At 43.3% G+C, this 13,281-nt stretch overlaps 1 protein-coding gene across 2 annotated transcripts in view; it reads left to right on the top strand.

Moving 5' to 3' along the window:
* Positions 1 to 13,281, top strand: part of LOC130529279 (adhesion G-protein coupled receptor D2) — a 50,865-nt gene that overhangs the window by 35,485 nt on the left and 2,099 nt on the right. For both annotated transcript variants that reach the window (XM_057039320.1, XM_057039319.1), the window contains exon 24: positions 4,683 to 4,765. In XM_057039320.1, coding sequence (XP_056895300.1) covers positions 4,683 to 4,765 — 83 coding nt within the window. The remainder of the gene's footprint in view (positions 1 to 4,682; positions 4,766 to 13,281) is intronic.

Genomic DNA, 13,281 nt, shown 5'->3' with positions numbered 1-13,281 from the left:
GACCGTAGATCAGGGCAGGGAGGATGGCGGCGCGACCAGGAGGTGACAGGGGAATAACATCCCTTTCTCCTCAATCGACAGGGACCATAACTCCTGCCTCTCCAGGGACAGATTGAGAAAGGCAATAGCCCAAGAGGCTGTGAAGCACGGATGCTTAGGAGAATTGAAAGTTAAAAGAAAAACGCAGTTTGCCGTGTCACTGCCACTGTTTTAGCCAACAACCAGCCACTGGATTGTTCTTTTTTTTCTTCTTCTTTTTCCTCCAGACCACAGTCGTGAGGCTCAAGTAGTAGACTGCTCATATAGACAATCAACCCATAAATCTCCGTGTGTAGAGCATTACCTGTGGTCTTTAGGGCCATGGGGCATGGTGGTATGATTAAAATAATAACAAATTCCATGAGCAACTTTATACATGAAGCTAATATTTAATTTTGAGGGCTTTACAGTTGACACTGAATTGGTAGTTGAAGAGGGTGGCAATTAGGAATTAAAACGGTTTTAGAAAAGACAAAAGCGTTAATCAAGTTAGGCTGAGTCAGTACTGGAGAAAATAGCTGTGCTCAGACTTGTGCTCTTTTCTGTGATGTTTCCATTCGACAAAATGATACAATACATGTCCTGCTCAAGGTTTCTTCCTGTTAAAGGGGAGTTTTTCCTTGCCACTGTTGCTTGTCTGGGGTCAGGCCACGATCCTGCCGGGTTTTCTATCCCACTGAATGCATTTTCAGCCTGGTAGGACAGAAAACCCGGCAGGATCGTGGCCCTCGAGGACTGAGTTTGACACATGTGTTCTATTGTCTGCAGTTGCAGCTTCAATACCCTGATCCTGAGCTAACCCTGAGGTTTATTGTACGCACTGAAAAGCTTTAATCCCTTTCTTTATTTTCACATGCAACCCACAAAGTGTTGCTCTAAACAATGCATACTGGTTTAAAATGTTCCCATGCCTACCCTACAGTTTAAATACAAAGCAGATTATACTGCCTTGATAGTTATGTCTGGTTAATGGTCACCTTTGTAATTTCCAATTATAGTTGCTGCCTTTTCCTCCACTTTTCCCTCTACTTCTTCTTCTTTCTTTCACCTCCGCTGTGATTTCTCACAGTGAGTGCAGCAAAGGTGAAATCTGAATACATGCAACAAGATTTATTATCTGTATATAAAAAATACAAGGACCATTAAGTTCCACTAGAGTGCTATCAAGCTGATGAAAGCCCACAAACACAGACTTTATAAGGCCCAGTGCCAGGTGTGCAACTTTGTGTGTGTGTGTGTGTGTGTGTGTGTGTGTGTGTGTGTGTGCTGTATACATTTTCTGGGTGGGACCATTCCTAACTGCTGTAGCAGTTTGTAAATGTTTTCATTAAGGTATTTAAGGGTAAGATGGTGAGCTTGGGTGTCAGGGCTGATGATCTCAGTAGAACCACCCCCCCCCCTCCCTGTGCACGTGTACCATGCATGGAAGACAAACATGCACGGCCAGGTCCCCCCCCCCCCAACCGGCACCTGCTTCGCTGAAGGTGAAAGAAGTGCTCACTTGAGCTCATTGAAAAGTAGATGTGACAGTAAATTTTTCAGGCCCTTGTGAGATGGGAGATCTTGTTATAGCAGTCAGGATGGGGGTCAGGGCAGTGGCTGCTTGATGATTGAGGAAAAGAGAAGTAAATTCATTCTGCTTCGGGCACTTTGTCAAGTGCCAGTAGCTTACTGTTGAGAGCCACTCACCCATCACCGTGTTACGGCCCCAGAGGTCATCTCCAGCGCCATAAATCTGCCTCGCCTGCTAAACCCACCACCATCCCCTGGCTGAGCATGAGCGGGGGAGAGGGAGAGGGACTGCAGCAGCTGCCGCCACCACTGCTCATAGTCCCGTAAATGAAGGGAAGACAGAGGGAAGAATATAGATTTTCTTTGTGATGGTGTTCCAGCCACACAGGTTTTACCGGTAAAGAATATGTATTTATGTATGTGTGTACAGCTGGTTGGGTGTGTTTTTGAGGGCTGCATCACAGACTACATCGCTTCAGAGGAGAGTTTTGCCTTTCAAGGTGATTTGAATCAATGTTTCCACACTGTTATAAAAGGAACTCCACAAAACATCCAGAGAATAGGAAAAAGGCTTTTCAAAAGAAATAACTAAATTTAATGTTGTTTCAATCAATCAACAAAGGACCAAAAAGTTAATGGATTAAACTTTTAATTGGTGACAAAAAAAAACACACTTTATTGCAAATAAATCTAAAATGAATTAAAAATACTTTTTAAAAAAATGAAATAATTTTTTTGGCTACAATCAAATCAAATCAAATCCAGAACTATGATTTCAATATTGAGAGACTAAATAGAGTTCAAAAATGTGATGTGGTGTTGGATATCAGGCTTTTCTCTTCGCCGATGTAGGTGGTTTAATGGATGCCTCTGTACATCGTCTTGGGTGTTATGAGGACGGGAAAATCCGCTGAGGTCTCTGGTGTCTCTGCTCCAGTGATGGAATCACCACTGGGACATCTTTGGACTCCTCTTTCACATCTGTTCTCATGGTCGCATCTCTCCCTGTTACTTGTCAGGATCATCACAAGTTGATTTTTTTGCCTGTTGTCAGCCACCGTCGTGAGTCTTATTGCTCCGATGGAACTTGAACTCTGACAGCGTTCACTCTAGTGCTGCTAATATTGGCCTCACTTCATATCAATTTAATATTATCAAAGTTGCTATCAACCGGTTTTGCTCTTTCAAAAGCTTTCATCTCACCTCGGCTCTGCACATGCAACCTTTTAGGCTCACTTTAGCGGCAATATCATTACCAAAACATCTGAATTAAAGACATTTTTATTAGTCATTCATGGAAATAGCCATCAGTCCTGTGGAATCCAAACTTTAATTTCAGTTTCGATGCTTTTGGCACCAAACCAAACATAACCGCCCATTTTTTAATTGATGAATTACACATCTTCTTTCTCTTAACATGTTTCTCTGGCAGCTCCAGAGGACTAAAACAACACGCATCATCAGCATCAACATGCTGTATGTACAGGATGTGAGTGATTTTGTCATCATACACCATAATTACAGCTACCCTGTATCTGCACACATCTTTAAAATTTCCCACATGTCAGTGCCCAATTGTGTACACACGCTCAAGCCCCGATTGCCTGATCACCAGCCTGCTTCCAATAAAGTCTCGTATTAGATGGTGATTATCTTGCCGGTATCTGGCTTCACTCAGCCTCTGACTAGAATTTGGAGAAGCCAGGGAAAAAGGGAGAGAAAACTTCCTGAACCCAACATTTACCCCCACCTTTCAACTCCGGTGTACGCTGAAATCTCTGAGAACGACCTCACAATCACGCAGTTGGCTTTTTTTAAATGTAAACAATAGGAAATTCCAAAATGGGAGGAGCAAAATGTGGATGTCTGAAGCCTGTAGGATGTCCTGTAATATGTGCCACGAAAATGTCATCATTGCTCCAGTTTACAAGGTCACTTACCCTTTTTCCCCTGAAATGATGTAGTTGAGTTTGCAGCACAATGATTTAAAAAACATATCAAGTACAGTAGATAATTAAGGGAGAATCAGGCAGTAAGCAGGCTGACTTTTTAGGGCCCATACGTTACCTGTCAGCCAATGAGCTTCCAAAGAGGAACACAATAGAGAGGACAGATGGTCCCAAACGGGGCGCTGAGAGCTTGATGCTATTAAAAGCTGTTTGCCTCATGCCAGACGTCAGCTCGTGTGGAAAACACATTGGGATGATCATTTTGGAATGATTCATTGTGCACGTTTGTGTGTTTGACCAGCAGCTTCTGGTGTTGAAACAAACTCTCCAGTGTGTTTTTGGCCACCAAACCGACGGCGGCCCGGGTTTGATGAATGCAGGTGCAGATTTGTCACAATTAAAATGCATTTAATGGCAGCGCAACACACAGATGACGTGAAGAGAGAAAGTTCCCAGGCCGTGATGAACTTTTGGCTGCTAACCAATAACCAGACAAATGCAAAACAACCCTCCGACACCCCCCATGCTTATTTTGTCCTCCTCGTCCTCAAGAGCTTCTCTGACACTTGAGAATGATGAACTCCTTCATCGCGCTGACCCCTCTCCCCCGGTCCGCTCGCCCTCGTCCATGTAGATGAGACAGAGACAGATGAAGATATTTGTGCGCGTGTGTGTGTCAGTGAGGACAGGAGGGGGAAATCAGTTTTGGTGGTAGCGGCAGGCAGTCGTCCCAGCTTCGGTTCAACATTCAGCCAGGGGAATTAATGTGGACGTGTGAGGCAGATGTGACGAACCCCGAATGGGCCGGATGGGTTCACAACTGGAACTCACACATCGTTTTCATGACTACAGATGGACATCATTCGTGGATTCAAATGATGCCCCCCCCCCCCCACCGAGATTTGTGAAAATTCCTTTTTACATTTGGATCTTTTGAATACATACAGGTGTCGCATCAGAAACTCAGTAGTTCTTTAAATGGTTTAAAGATTAAAGATGATTTGAGTACTCTTAATCTAAATGTCCTGTCATTTGAATAGAGGCCACGGGTGAGCATCCTGATCCTGTAATTTATATGCACCGCTTAAATATTTGTCGGATTTCCTTTTCAGCATATTGAAAAAAGGGGTTGTTTGCTGTGGCTTCCATGAGTAAAGTTAAGTGTGTCTTCTCTGTGTGCAGCTCGGCTCTCCATCCCATGTGTTTCAGCGACACTAGAAAGTCAGCTAAGCCAAACCACCAAAGGCGCTAATCAGCCAGAAAAGGTACGTGACTCTCACACACTCAAACACACACGGCTTCAGTGGGTCAGCACTGATGTTGACCTTTAACCCCACAGCAACATCAGATGAAACTTAAACTAAAATTGTTGCATATTTAACCATTTAGCTAACACATTATTATTATTATTATTATTATTATTATTATTATTATTATTATTATTATTATTGCTGGTGTTATCATTATTGTCACCATTGTCATTATTATTATTATTATTATTGTCACCATTGTCATTATTATTATTATTGCTGTTGTTATCATTATTGTCACCATTGTCATTATTATTATTGTTATTATTATTATTATTATTATTATTACTTCCATTTGCACTTACAAATTGAAAATCTGGTGCTTTTGTCTTTGTCTTGATTTTGTGAAATGATAAAACCTGTTTGATCTTATGTATTAACACGCCCCCCAACCAAAAGTTCCCGATTCCCCAGATGTTCTCTCACTCACTCACTCACTCACACACACACGCACACACACGCACACACACACACGCACACACACACACACACACACACACACACACACACACACACACACACACACACACACACACACTCCCTGACTGATCAGCTTCACGTTTATTCCCCCCCTAGTGGCCAGCATCTGAACCACATCATTATATTCTGAGGAAACTTTGGTTTTTAAAAAACAAAAGGAAGGAATACATGTAAATCAGTAGTTACAAAAACCACTTCAGTAAGTATAATGTATGTTTGTGTTTTGCCCATATGTTCATCTCTACGCGTAATCATTTATATTCATATATTTATATCAAATCAAAATGGTCAACATGTTTATTAGATTCTAATATTAATTGAGTTTGTGTTGTCTCATCATCGGCCACAAGACTTTTTAAACACCACTTTGAGGTTATGATTCAACTTTGACTGCTGTCTTAGTCATGTTATTCTGTATTATGTGTACATTGGTGGCCAAAGTTCAGCGTTAACTAACTGTTAATGTTTGTCCAGCACGTGTTCATTTAAGGACACCATAAAACTGACAGTTCTCCTCCTTCACTACTTTTACGGGTTGATTTGGTTCACCTTTAGTTTACTTTTGTAGTCTAGTTTAGATTTTTTTTCTCCCACCTTTAACCCATGTCAACATAAATTCCAAATAAAATGAGTTTGCCTTATTATTCCAAAAACACACATAATGAAGGTTTTATATAAATCCAAAGATTCCAATGGCTCATTTTAATCTAAATGTAAAAAATGTAAAACATTTTGTTATCCACCCAACAGTTTAGACTGTCTGGTGATATGAACAAATGTGACTTAGCTCTTCACACAGCTTTATTTTTCTTTGCAGCTGTTGGGTGGTCTCTGTCTCCTGATCCCCACCTCTCTCTGTTTCTCCAGAACTCTCACCCACATTTGACTCGCGTTGCCCGTCTCTCTCAGACTGTTACGGACACCAGCGTGGCCTGTAACTCAACACCAGAGTACACACAATTAAGTTTGCACCAGGGTTATTGGGTGGAAGTGTGGTCTCATTCCATAAAATGACAGATAAAGGACAGGAGGGCGTGTTGATGTGTGGTTGGTTAGTTGGTCAAGGCTAATGAAACGATAGGTGGCGGAGGTGTGTGTGTTGTTCCTCTTGTTGTTGTTTTTCTGCTCTGAGAGGCCAATAATGTTTTTGTGGATTAATGATGCGACTTGTGTCCTAGAAATGTTCCTTATAGTTGCAGACTTTAATGAACCACCTGGGAATGATCACTATGGCTTATTTTTTTAAAAATCTTTGAATCGTTTCTAACGGTAATCTCACCCTAGCTGACCCGTTTCATCCTGTTGAGTGTTTGAGTGAACCTGTTAGCCGTACCTCCCTCTTGGTGCCATTCGCACGCGATTAGAGGTCCCTTGATAGACCAGCTGGGCCACTTCACCCCTCCCACGCCTGACACAAGCTGTGTGCAGCCCTGGCTGGCTGTTCACCCCATCAGCCCAGCAATGGGACACTTCTGAACCTGTGGTGCTGGGGCTTCCTGTTTTGGCCCGCGAGCTTCAGAACTTCCTGGACAGATGATGCTGGAGTCATGGCTGTCAGCAGTGACATCAGAAATATAAAATTAAAGAAAAAAGTGTTGTTAGGATTTTGGCTCGCCTCATGAGACAATTCACAACAGCGTATTTTAATTTTAAACAGCAGTTTAAATCAAAATAAAATTGAAGCTTTGCTTACACAAATGTGGGTGTCTTGGTGGTGTTGATGATGGCGGTGGGGCGGTACCAGTCATGCTCCATTAATCCCAATCAACCAGTGGTGATTGATCAATTAACCTTGCTCAAAGCTGGGGCTCAGGCTGATCAATAGCACTGATCACCAGCCGAAGGGTTTTCATTAAGATCCGCTGCTCTGCATGAGTGGACTCTATTAGCATGGGTGAAAAGGGCCGTGTGGACTTCAGTGGTGCCCTAAAAACATAAATATTCCATGTGTGCATTTGAAAATTGACATGGACTCAAACAAAACTTGCATTTTTTTTGTTGCAAAGGAGCCGCTGTTGTTGCACAACCGCGATGCGTCTGATTCACGACCTCATCCAACTCGCAGGACAATCCGCCGTTTAAAATACCAGCACCAGTCAGCTAAATTCACCTTTCTCACCGTTTCCTAATCCTCGCCGGGGCACGGGTCCATTGTTTTACCCAAACAATCCTCATTGAATTAAAAAAAGCAACTGTGTTCTTTGTTGAGGGAGGCTAATGCGTACTGCTGTCATGGGTCCCATCGTTAATGTGCCATCACTGCACCTCACATCCTCAGCAGACACAGGCAGCGATGGACTTGTTTCCTCCTTCTTGAATGCACTGTGTGTGCACGTGCGTGGCAGTCAGACACATCACAACCCTGTTGGTAGCTGATCAAAAGTCGAGGCGGCTGTGGGGAGGGTAATTCCAACTGGGAGCGTATTGTTGCTCAACAAAGGAACAAAGAAGAGAAATTAGCATTGTTGTACACAGCTAGCAGTTGTGAGTCTGAACAAGTAAAATACTTGTTTTATTAGGTACAACACTAAATGCTTCATCGGTGCTTTTGTGGAGACTTTGTATTTATTTGGGAAGTTAAACTCATATCTCACTGATATCCGCTCTGGTGAAACCTGAAGGGGTGATTAGTTGGGACAGAATTAATGGCTATGCTAATGTGTGCGTGTGTGTCAATGGGTGTTTTTGTGGTTTAGGGGAAAGGAAGGGAGTTGGTTACAGAGATACTGAGGCGGACAGGAAGAGATCCCACTGTTACCATGGCTGGGGTCGAGCCCTCGTGCTCCCTAGACCCATTCGTAGCGCACGTCCAGATTGCCGCTGACAGGCCGACGCACATGCAAATGGACGAGGATTCCGAAATGAGTCACAAAGGTGAATTAAGTATCTCCTTCCTACACTTCCGTTGACCTCCTCTGTGTAGTGTACATCCGTACCATTTTCTGCTGCTAAAAGTTGAGGTTCCTGTTTAAGGCACCTACACTCGCTTTTAGTATTCAGTCACAAGAGTTTCAGCTTTAGTCTTTCATACTGGCATTGAATGGTAATAAAATATTTCCACCAGAAGTGGATGGGTGGACATGAATGGGATGGATGGATGGACGGATGACACCCGTACCCATCCCCACCAGGGAAAGGAAGTCCCTATCAGAACACAACAGGAAAGAGACCGAGCAAAAACAAGCACATGCCTTTTTGGACATTAAAACACTTCCTGCATGGGGCTCAGGTCTGCCTCTCCACCATCTTCAGCCTCTGCCTTACGGCCACATCCAGCCGACCTTTTAGCAGTGGAGGATATCAACCTTATCTGCCCCAGTAAAAAATGTGCCTGGTCTTCAACATGCCGGCGAGGGGGTCAAATAACATCTATAATGAAGATAAGCGACCATATTTTCTCCCCTGAAAGGTGGAAAACCAGTGGGATAAGTATTGTAGGATGCGAGGGCCTTAGAATCCCCACAACCCGAGAGATCACAGGCCCCGCGTCTGAACCAGAGCTTTGATCTGCATCCAAGAACAGAAACAAAGACAAAGCTTCTCACAGGCTGGCACAGGAAGCCGCATTTTAATCCTACCACCAAAAGACAATGACCACACACACATATCCACCTCAAGCTGACCGGTTCTCTCTATTGGTCACAAGTTGCGAACACCTTTACCGGATTTTAAAGGTATGTAGAACACGTGACTGTCCTTGCCTTTGCCATGGCTGTAAAATATATGACTTCCTTCCTGTGGGGAGGTTCCTGTTTACGTCTGGATGCCGGTCAATAGAGGGGTAGTGCTCCCTACTTCAGTCCCAGGCATTCTTTTCCAGAAGAGACCCCAGTTTCGACGCTGCACTATTGGATGAAGCTGTAGACCTTCGAACCAAATGAACACTTTTTCACTCCTGTTCAGAATTAAACTCTTCTTGCACGTCCTAAGTGGCCGGCCTGTTTTAACATACCCTCCTCACAACTGAAGAAAGATGTTGGAATTGCACAGAGGTCTTCGCGCGGCTCCGTGTTTATTTCGTTTTCTGCTGATTTGCCTGAGACAGGCAGTGGTCGTTACTGGGTATGTTTAATTTAAGAGCTCGTGTTCCACCCGGTTCGAGACGGTTGGCAGCATGAAAAAGGCGATCTGATGGTTTGAAATATGGGGAGGGGCCGATAGAGACCTGCAGGGTAGTTAGGATGACTGGTCTGTGTTTGGGATGAGAAAACAGAAGACGCTCACCTGTCTACTCTATACATGCGTTATTTCCTTTTCATTATTATTTATCTTTTGACATATTTCATTTTGGGGTTCGGATGAAAACACTTCTCAAAAGGGCTCAAGTGTGTTTACTTCATCTAAATTTAAAGCGATGGACTGGTGCCTGGACTGGTGTAGGCAAAGTACGCAGGAATGGCCGTAAGTAAGCTTCATCTCTCCACAGATGACCACGTCGACCTCGTCTTTCGATGACTGAGCCCGTATTGATCCGAGCCCTGTTCTGCTCTTCTGTGCTTCACTCGGCCCCATTTCACCTCGTATCACTCAGCCCACATTAGACTCGGAGCTTGATATGCCCCGTTAGGCTCTGATACTCTCCCGGAGAGCAAACTCATCAAATGCCAGTTAACTTGAGCTCAACGCCGACGCCGCCCACACTGTCGGTCTAGAAGTGCTGCAGGTCCAGTCGGCAAAGCTGCGGCTTCGATTATAGCATTTTGTTCTCGCGCTTTGGTTTTTGGACTTTAGAAGTTGTCATCGGAGCTTTAATTAGACTCTGAGAAATCATATTAATATTTTATAATCTAATGTAAATAGAGAATGACCCATTTTAATCTGGACCTGATGCTGGGGTTCACAGATAATAACTCTGGCCAGTAGGGGGCGCTTGGCTGTGCTATAAACAAACATTGGCTATAAATAAACATAGCAATACATCCCATGTTAACAGTAGCATTTTTACTAATCATGATGTTTTGGGACATCTTTTATGTGCCATGTAAAATAAAAGTATTTTTTTTCAGAACTGAGGCAGAAAAGAAAATTGGACAATTGCAGATTCTTTGTGTATTTATATGAAAGCAATTTAAAATGAAAGGGCAGTGCTGAAAAACTAAACATTTTACCGCTCCAGAATCAGCTGTCGTTCGGAAGGGCGGAGGTGGAGAGTTTAAGATGACAGTTTTAAATCAATTTGGACGGCATTTCAGCAGTTGGGGAATTTAGTTTGAAACATGTACCTTCTGGAAAACACAGACCATGTAGGGCTTGGCCGTGTGTTTGTTATGAGGGCCGCAGCTGCCTCGGCAACCAAGACCAGGAAAAGAATGATATCCATTAAAGTTCCAGCCAAGCAAAAGCCTGACCTCCAAACTTTCTTTGTGTTAGCCACCCCAACCATGAAGCAGAGAATTGTGATAATCAGATCCTTAAGATCAACAGCAGAACCTCATGTGATACGAGTCGCAGTTTAACTCGTGGCCTCTTTAAACAGGGCCAACTCTCGGATGTTCTCCTCTCTCTGTTTATGGCCGCATTTAGTAATGCGATGATCGCTCAGCCTCTATTACGGTGTTATTACTGCCTCTGAAGGTTCCTGGGGAGCTCATAGAGACTGTTGCTGCCTCCAGGGAGGGACGGCAGACTAAACAATCACTTTAGCATCGCGGTGACAACGCGAGCAGCTGTCTGCATTTGAAGACACGCCAACAATTGACTGTGACGAGACAGAAGAGACGGGACATGAAGGGAGGAGCACATGAAAGGGAAGGAAGGCCTGGCCGACATATTATCGCAGCAGCAGATGTGCACATGTGTGCGCAGAGACACGCGCAGAGGCTTTTATCACAAGCTAACTGTGTCACACATTAGCGGAGACGCACTGACGCTCATTCGAGTCAGTTGTCGTCCAGTTAAACGCTTCAAACTCGCGTATCTTGGAGAGGAAGTTTCTTTCATTTGAATTTACGGGTATTCTAGTTTTGAGTTCTTTCAGACACGTTGGTTTCTTGTCTCCATAAAGCGGACGCCATTTTAACCTTAAAGACATCATGAAGCGTTTGTGTTTGTAGGTCTTTTTTTTTGCTTCGTCCAAACCCCGCAGAGCGTTTTAATGGTCATTTTAGTTTATGCAACGGTAGCGTGATACATCTAGTCTTCCTAAATGCATCTGGGTATTTTCACATTTCTCCCAACACTACTCCAAATTTCACGATAAAATGTTGAGCTGTTATTTAAATAACAACACATCAACTGGAAATGAACATATGTTGTCCTAAAAACGCAGACAAAACCCTTAAATTTTACATGACGGTCATCCTTAAGTGGTGCTCATATATGAATATAGGTTTTATATTAACCCAATTGTTTCATTGGGTTTGAATCGGATCGCTTTTGCATCGCTGCTTTGAAGCTTTTGAAGCTTTTGAAGCTTTGATTTTTTCCCTGGACGTAAAACGCATCTACAGTCTTGTCACATCTGGGTTTTCATGTCGTTATGGGTGCCGCAGAGCCCTTTCACTGCTGTTCCTCTTTGACACAGTGGAAACGGAGGTCAAGATTCTACGTGCTGTCATGCATTCACCTTCGCCACTTGGCTGAGGCCTGGCGAGATTAATATTGTGTGTGTTCACGTGTGTGTGAGTGTGTGTCCTGCTGTCCCTCCATATACCAAGCTCATCTTCTTTACAATGGAGCCAAGCAAACAGGAGAAAAGCTTGTCTGTGTGTGCGCGTGTGTGTGTGTGTGTGTGTGTGTGTGTGTGTGTGTGTGTGTGTGTGTTTTTAAAGACATTGGTGCAGCCGTTTTAACAGGGCGACTCTGTTTGAATTAGATGTTCTAACCCCTCGCTTGCTAAATGGATTTCTGAAGTGGCTGTAGTTGGAGGCTTTCAATCGGATGCAACCTTGAGTCCTTTTTTATGTGAGCTCTGTAGGATTTAAGTGCCAGTATAACTTGAGCACGACTGAATGCACGCTCCTCATTTTTTTGAAATTGAAAAATCTCCAAAGGCTCTTCCCATTGTGCAGGCAATTAATGGAATGCTGGCAGCGAGGTTCAGGTGCTTAAAAGTTGTGGTTTTTGCTCCCTCTCTCGCTCTATTTTTAATGACTAATAAAGGATAATCATCACAGCAAAAAAAATAAATAAAAAAACATTATAATGCTGTAGGCTTCCTCTTTATGCACAGTGATGTATAATGCATGCTTTGAAATAAAACAGCAACGGCCTTCGAACCATTCCACCAACAAACCGCAGCACATTTGTTTTGCATGCCGGAGCCGGGCTCTTGCATGACAATGCTGAGTGTTCCCATTAACATTATTAGCCCATTAATTTGATCGTTACATTTTCTCAAACTTTGTCCATCAAGCTGCCACACAATACCCCCCCCCCCCCCCCCCCTTCCCCCCGTGCTCCAGCCCAACACTGTCTTTTCTAAGTGATTAGAAAGTTGCTCTAATCGCCTCTCCGCCGGGTTCAGCCTTCCTGTGGGGCCTTTAAGTGTAACACATAATGAAATATTGTTGTTTTTTCATCTATAAGGACACTTTTGTCCATAAAGGTGGAGACCTTTGGGTTGTTATTCTTGGGTTGCTATTCTGTGATTGCCTATATTACCTATATATATACCGGAATTTCTGGACTACAGGGCGCACCTGATTAAAAGCCGCATAATCTAATTTTAGAAAGAAAATCAATTTTGTACTTATACAAGCCGCAGCGGATTTTAAGCCGCAGGTCCCACGTAGTAATATGAAAAATTAGATCGCAAACATTCAGTACTGTAGATGTTTTTATTACCGTAAGAGACGAGTCACTGACGAGTGACAAACAGACAGGTAAGAAACAACAGCCACTCTTTTCACTTGTATGTTTTTACAGAGACCTTAAATCCAATTTTCATCAAGTCAGGATTTTTTAACTTTTCTTTTAATTTAATCCGCTTAGCAACATAAATATATTCTACCAGTAAATGCTTTTTTTTCTAACGGTGTCTGTAACGCAGC

Source organism: Takifugu flavidus, chromosome 7 (assembly GCF_003711565.1).
Source record: "Takifugu flavidus isolate HTHZ2018 chromosome 7, ASM371156v2, whole genome shotgun sequence".
NCBI classification, from domain to species: domain Eukaryota; kingdom Metazoa; phylum Chordata; class Actinopteri; order Tetraodontiformes; family Tetraodontidae; genus Takifugu; species Takifugu flavidus.
Note: the sequence above shows the minus strand (reverse complement) of the source record. Positions and strands in the feature narration are given on the sequence as shown.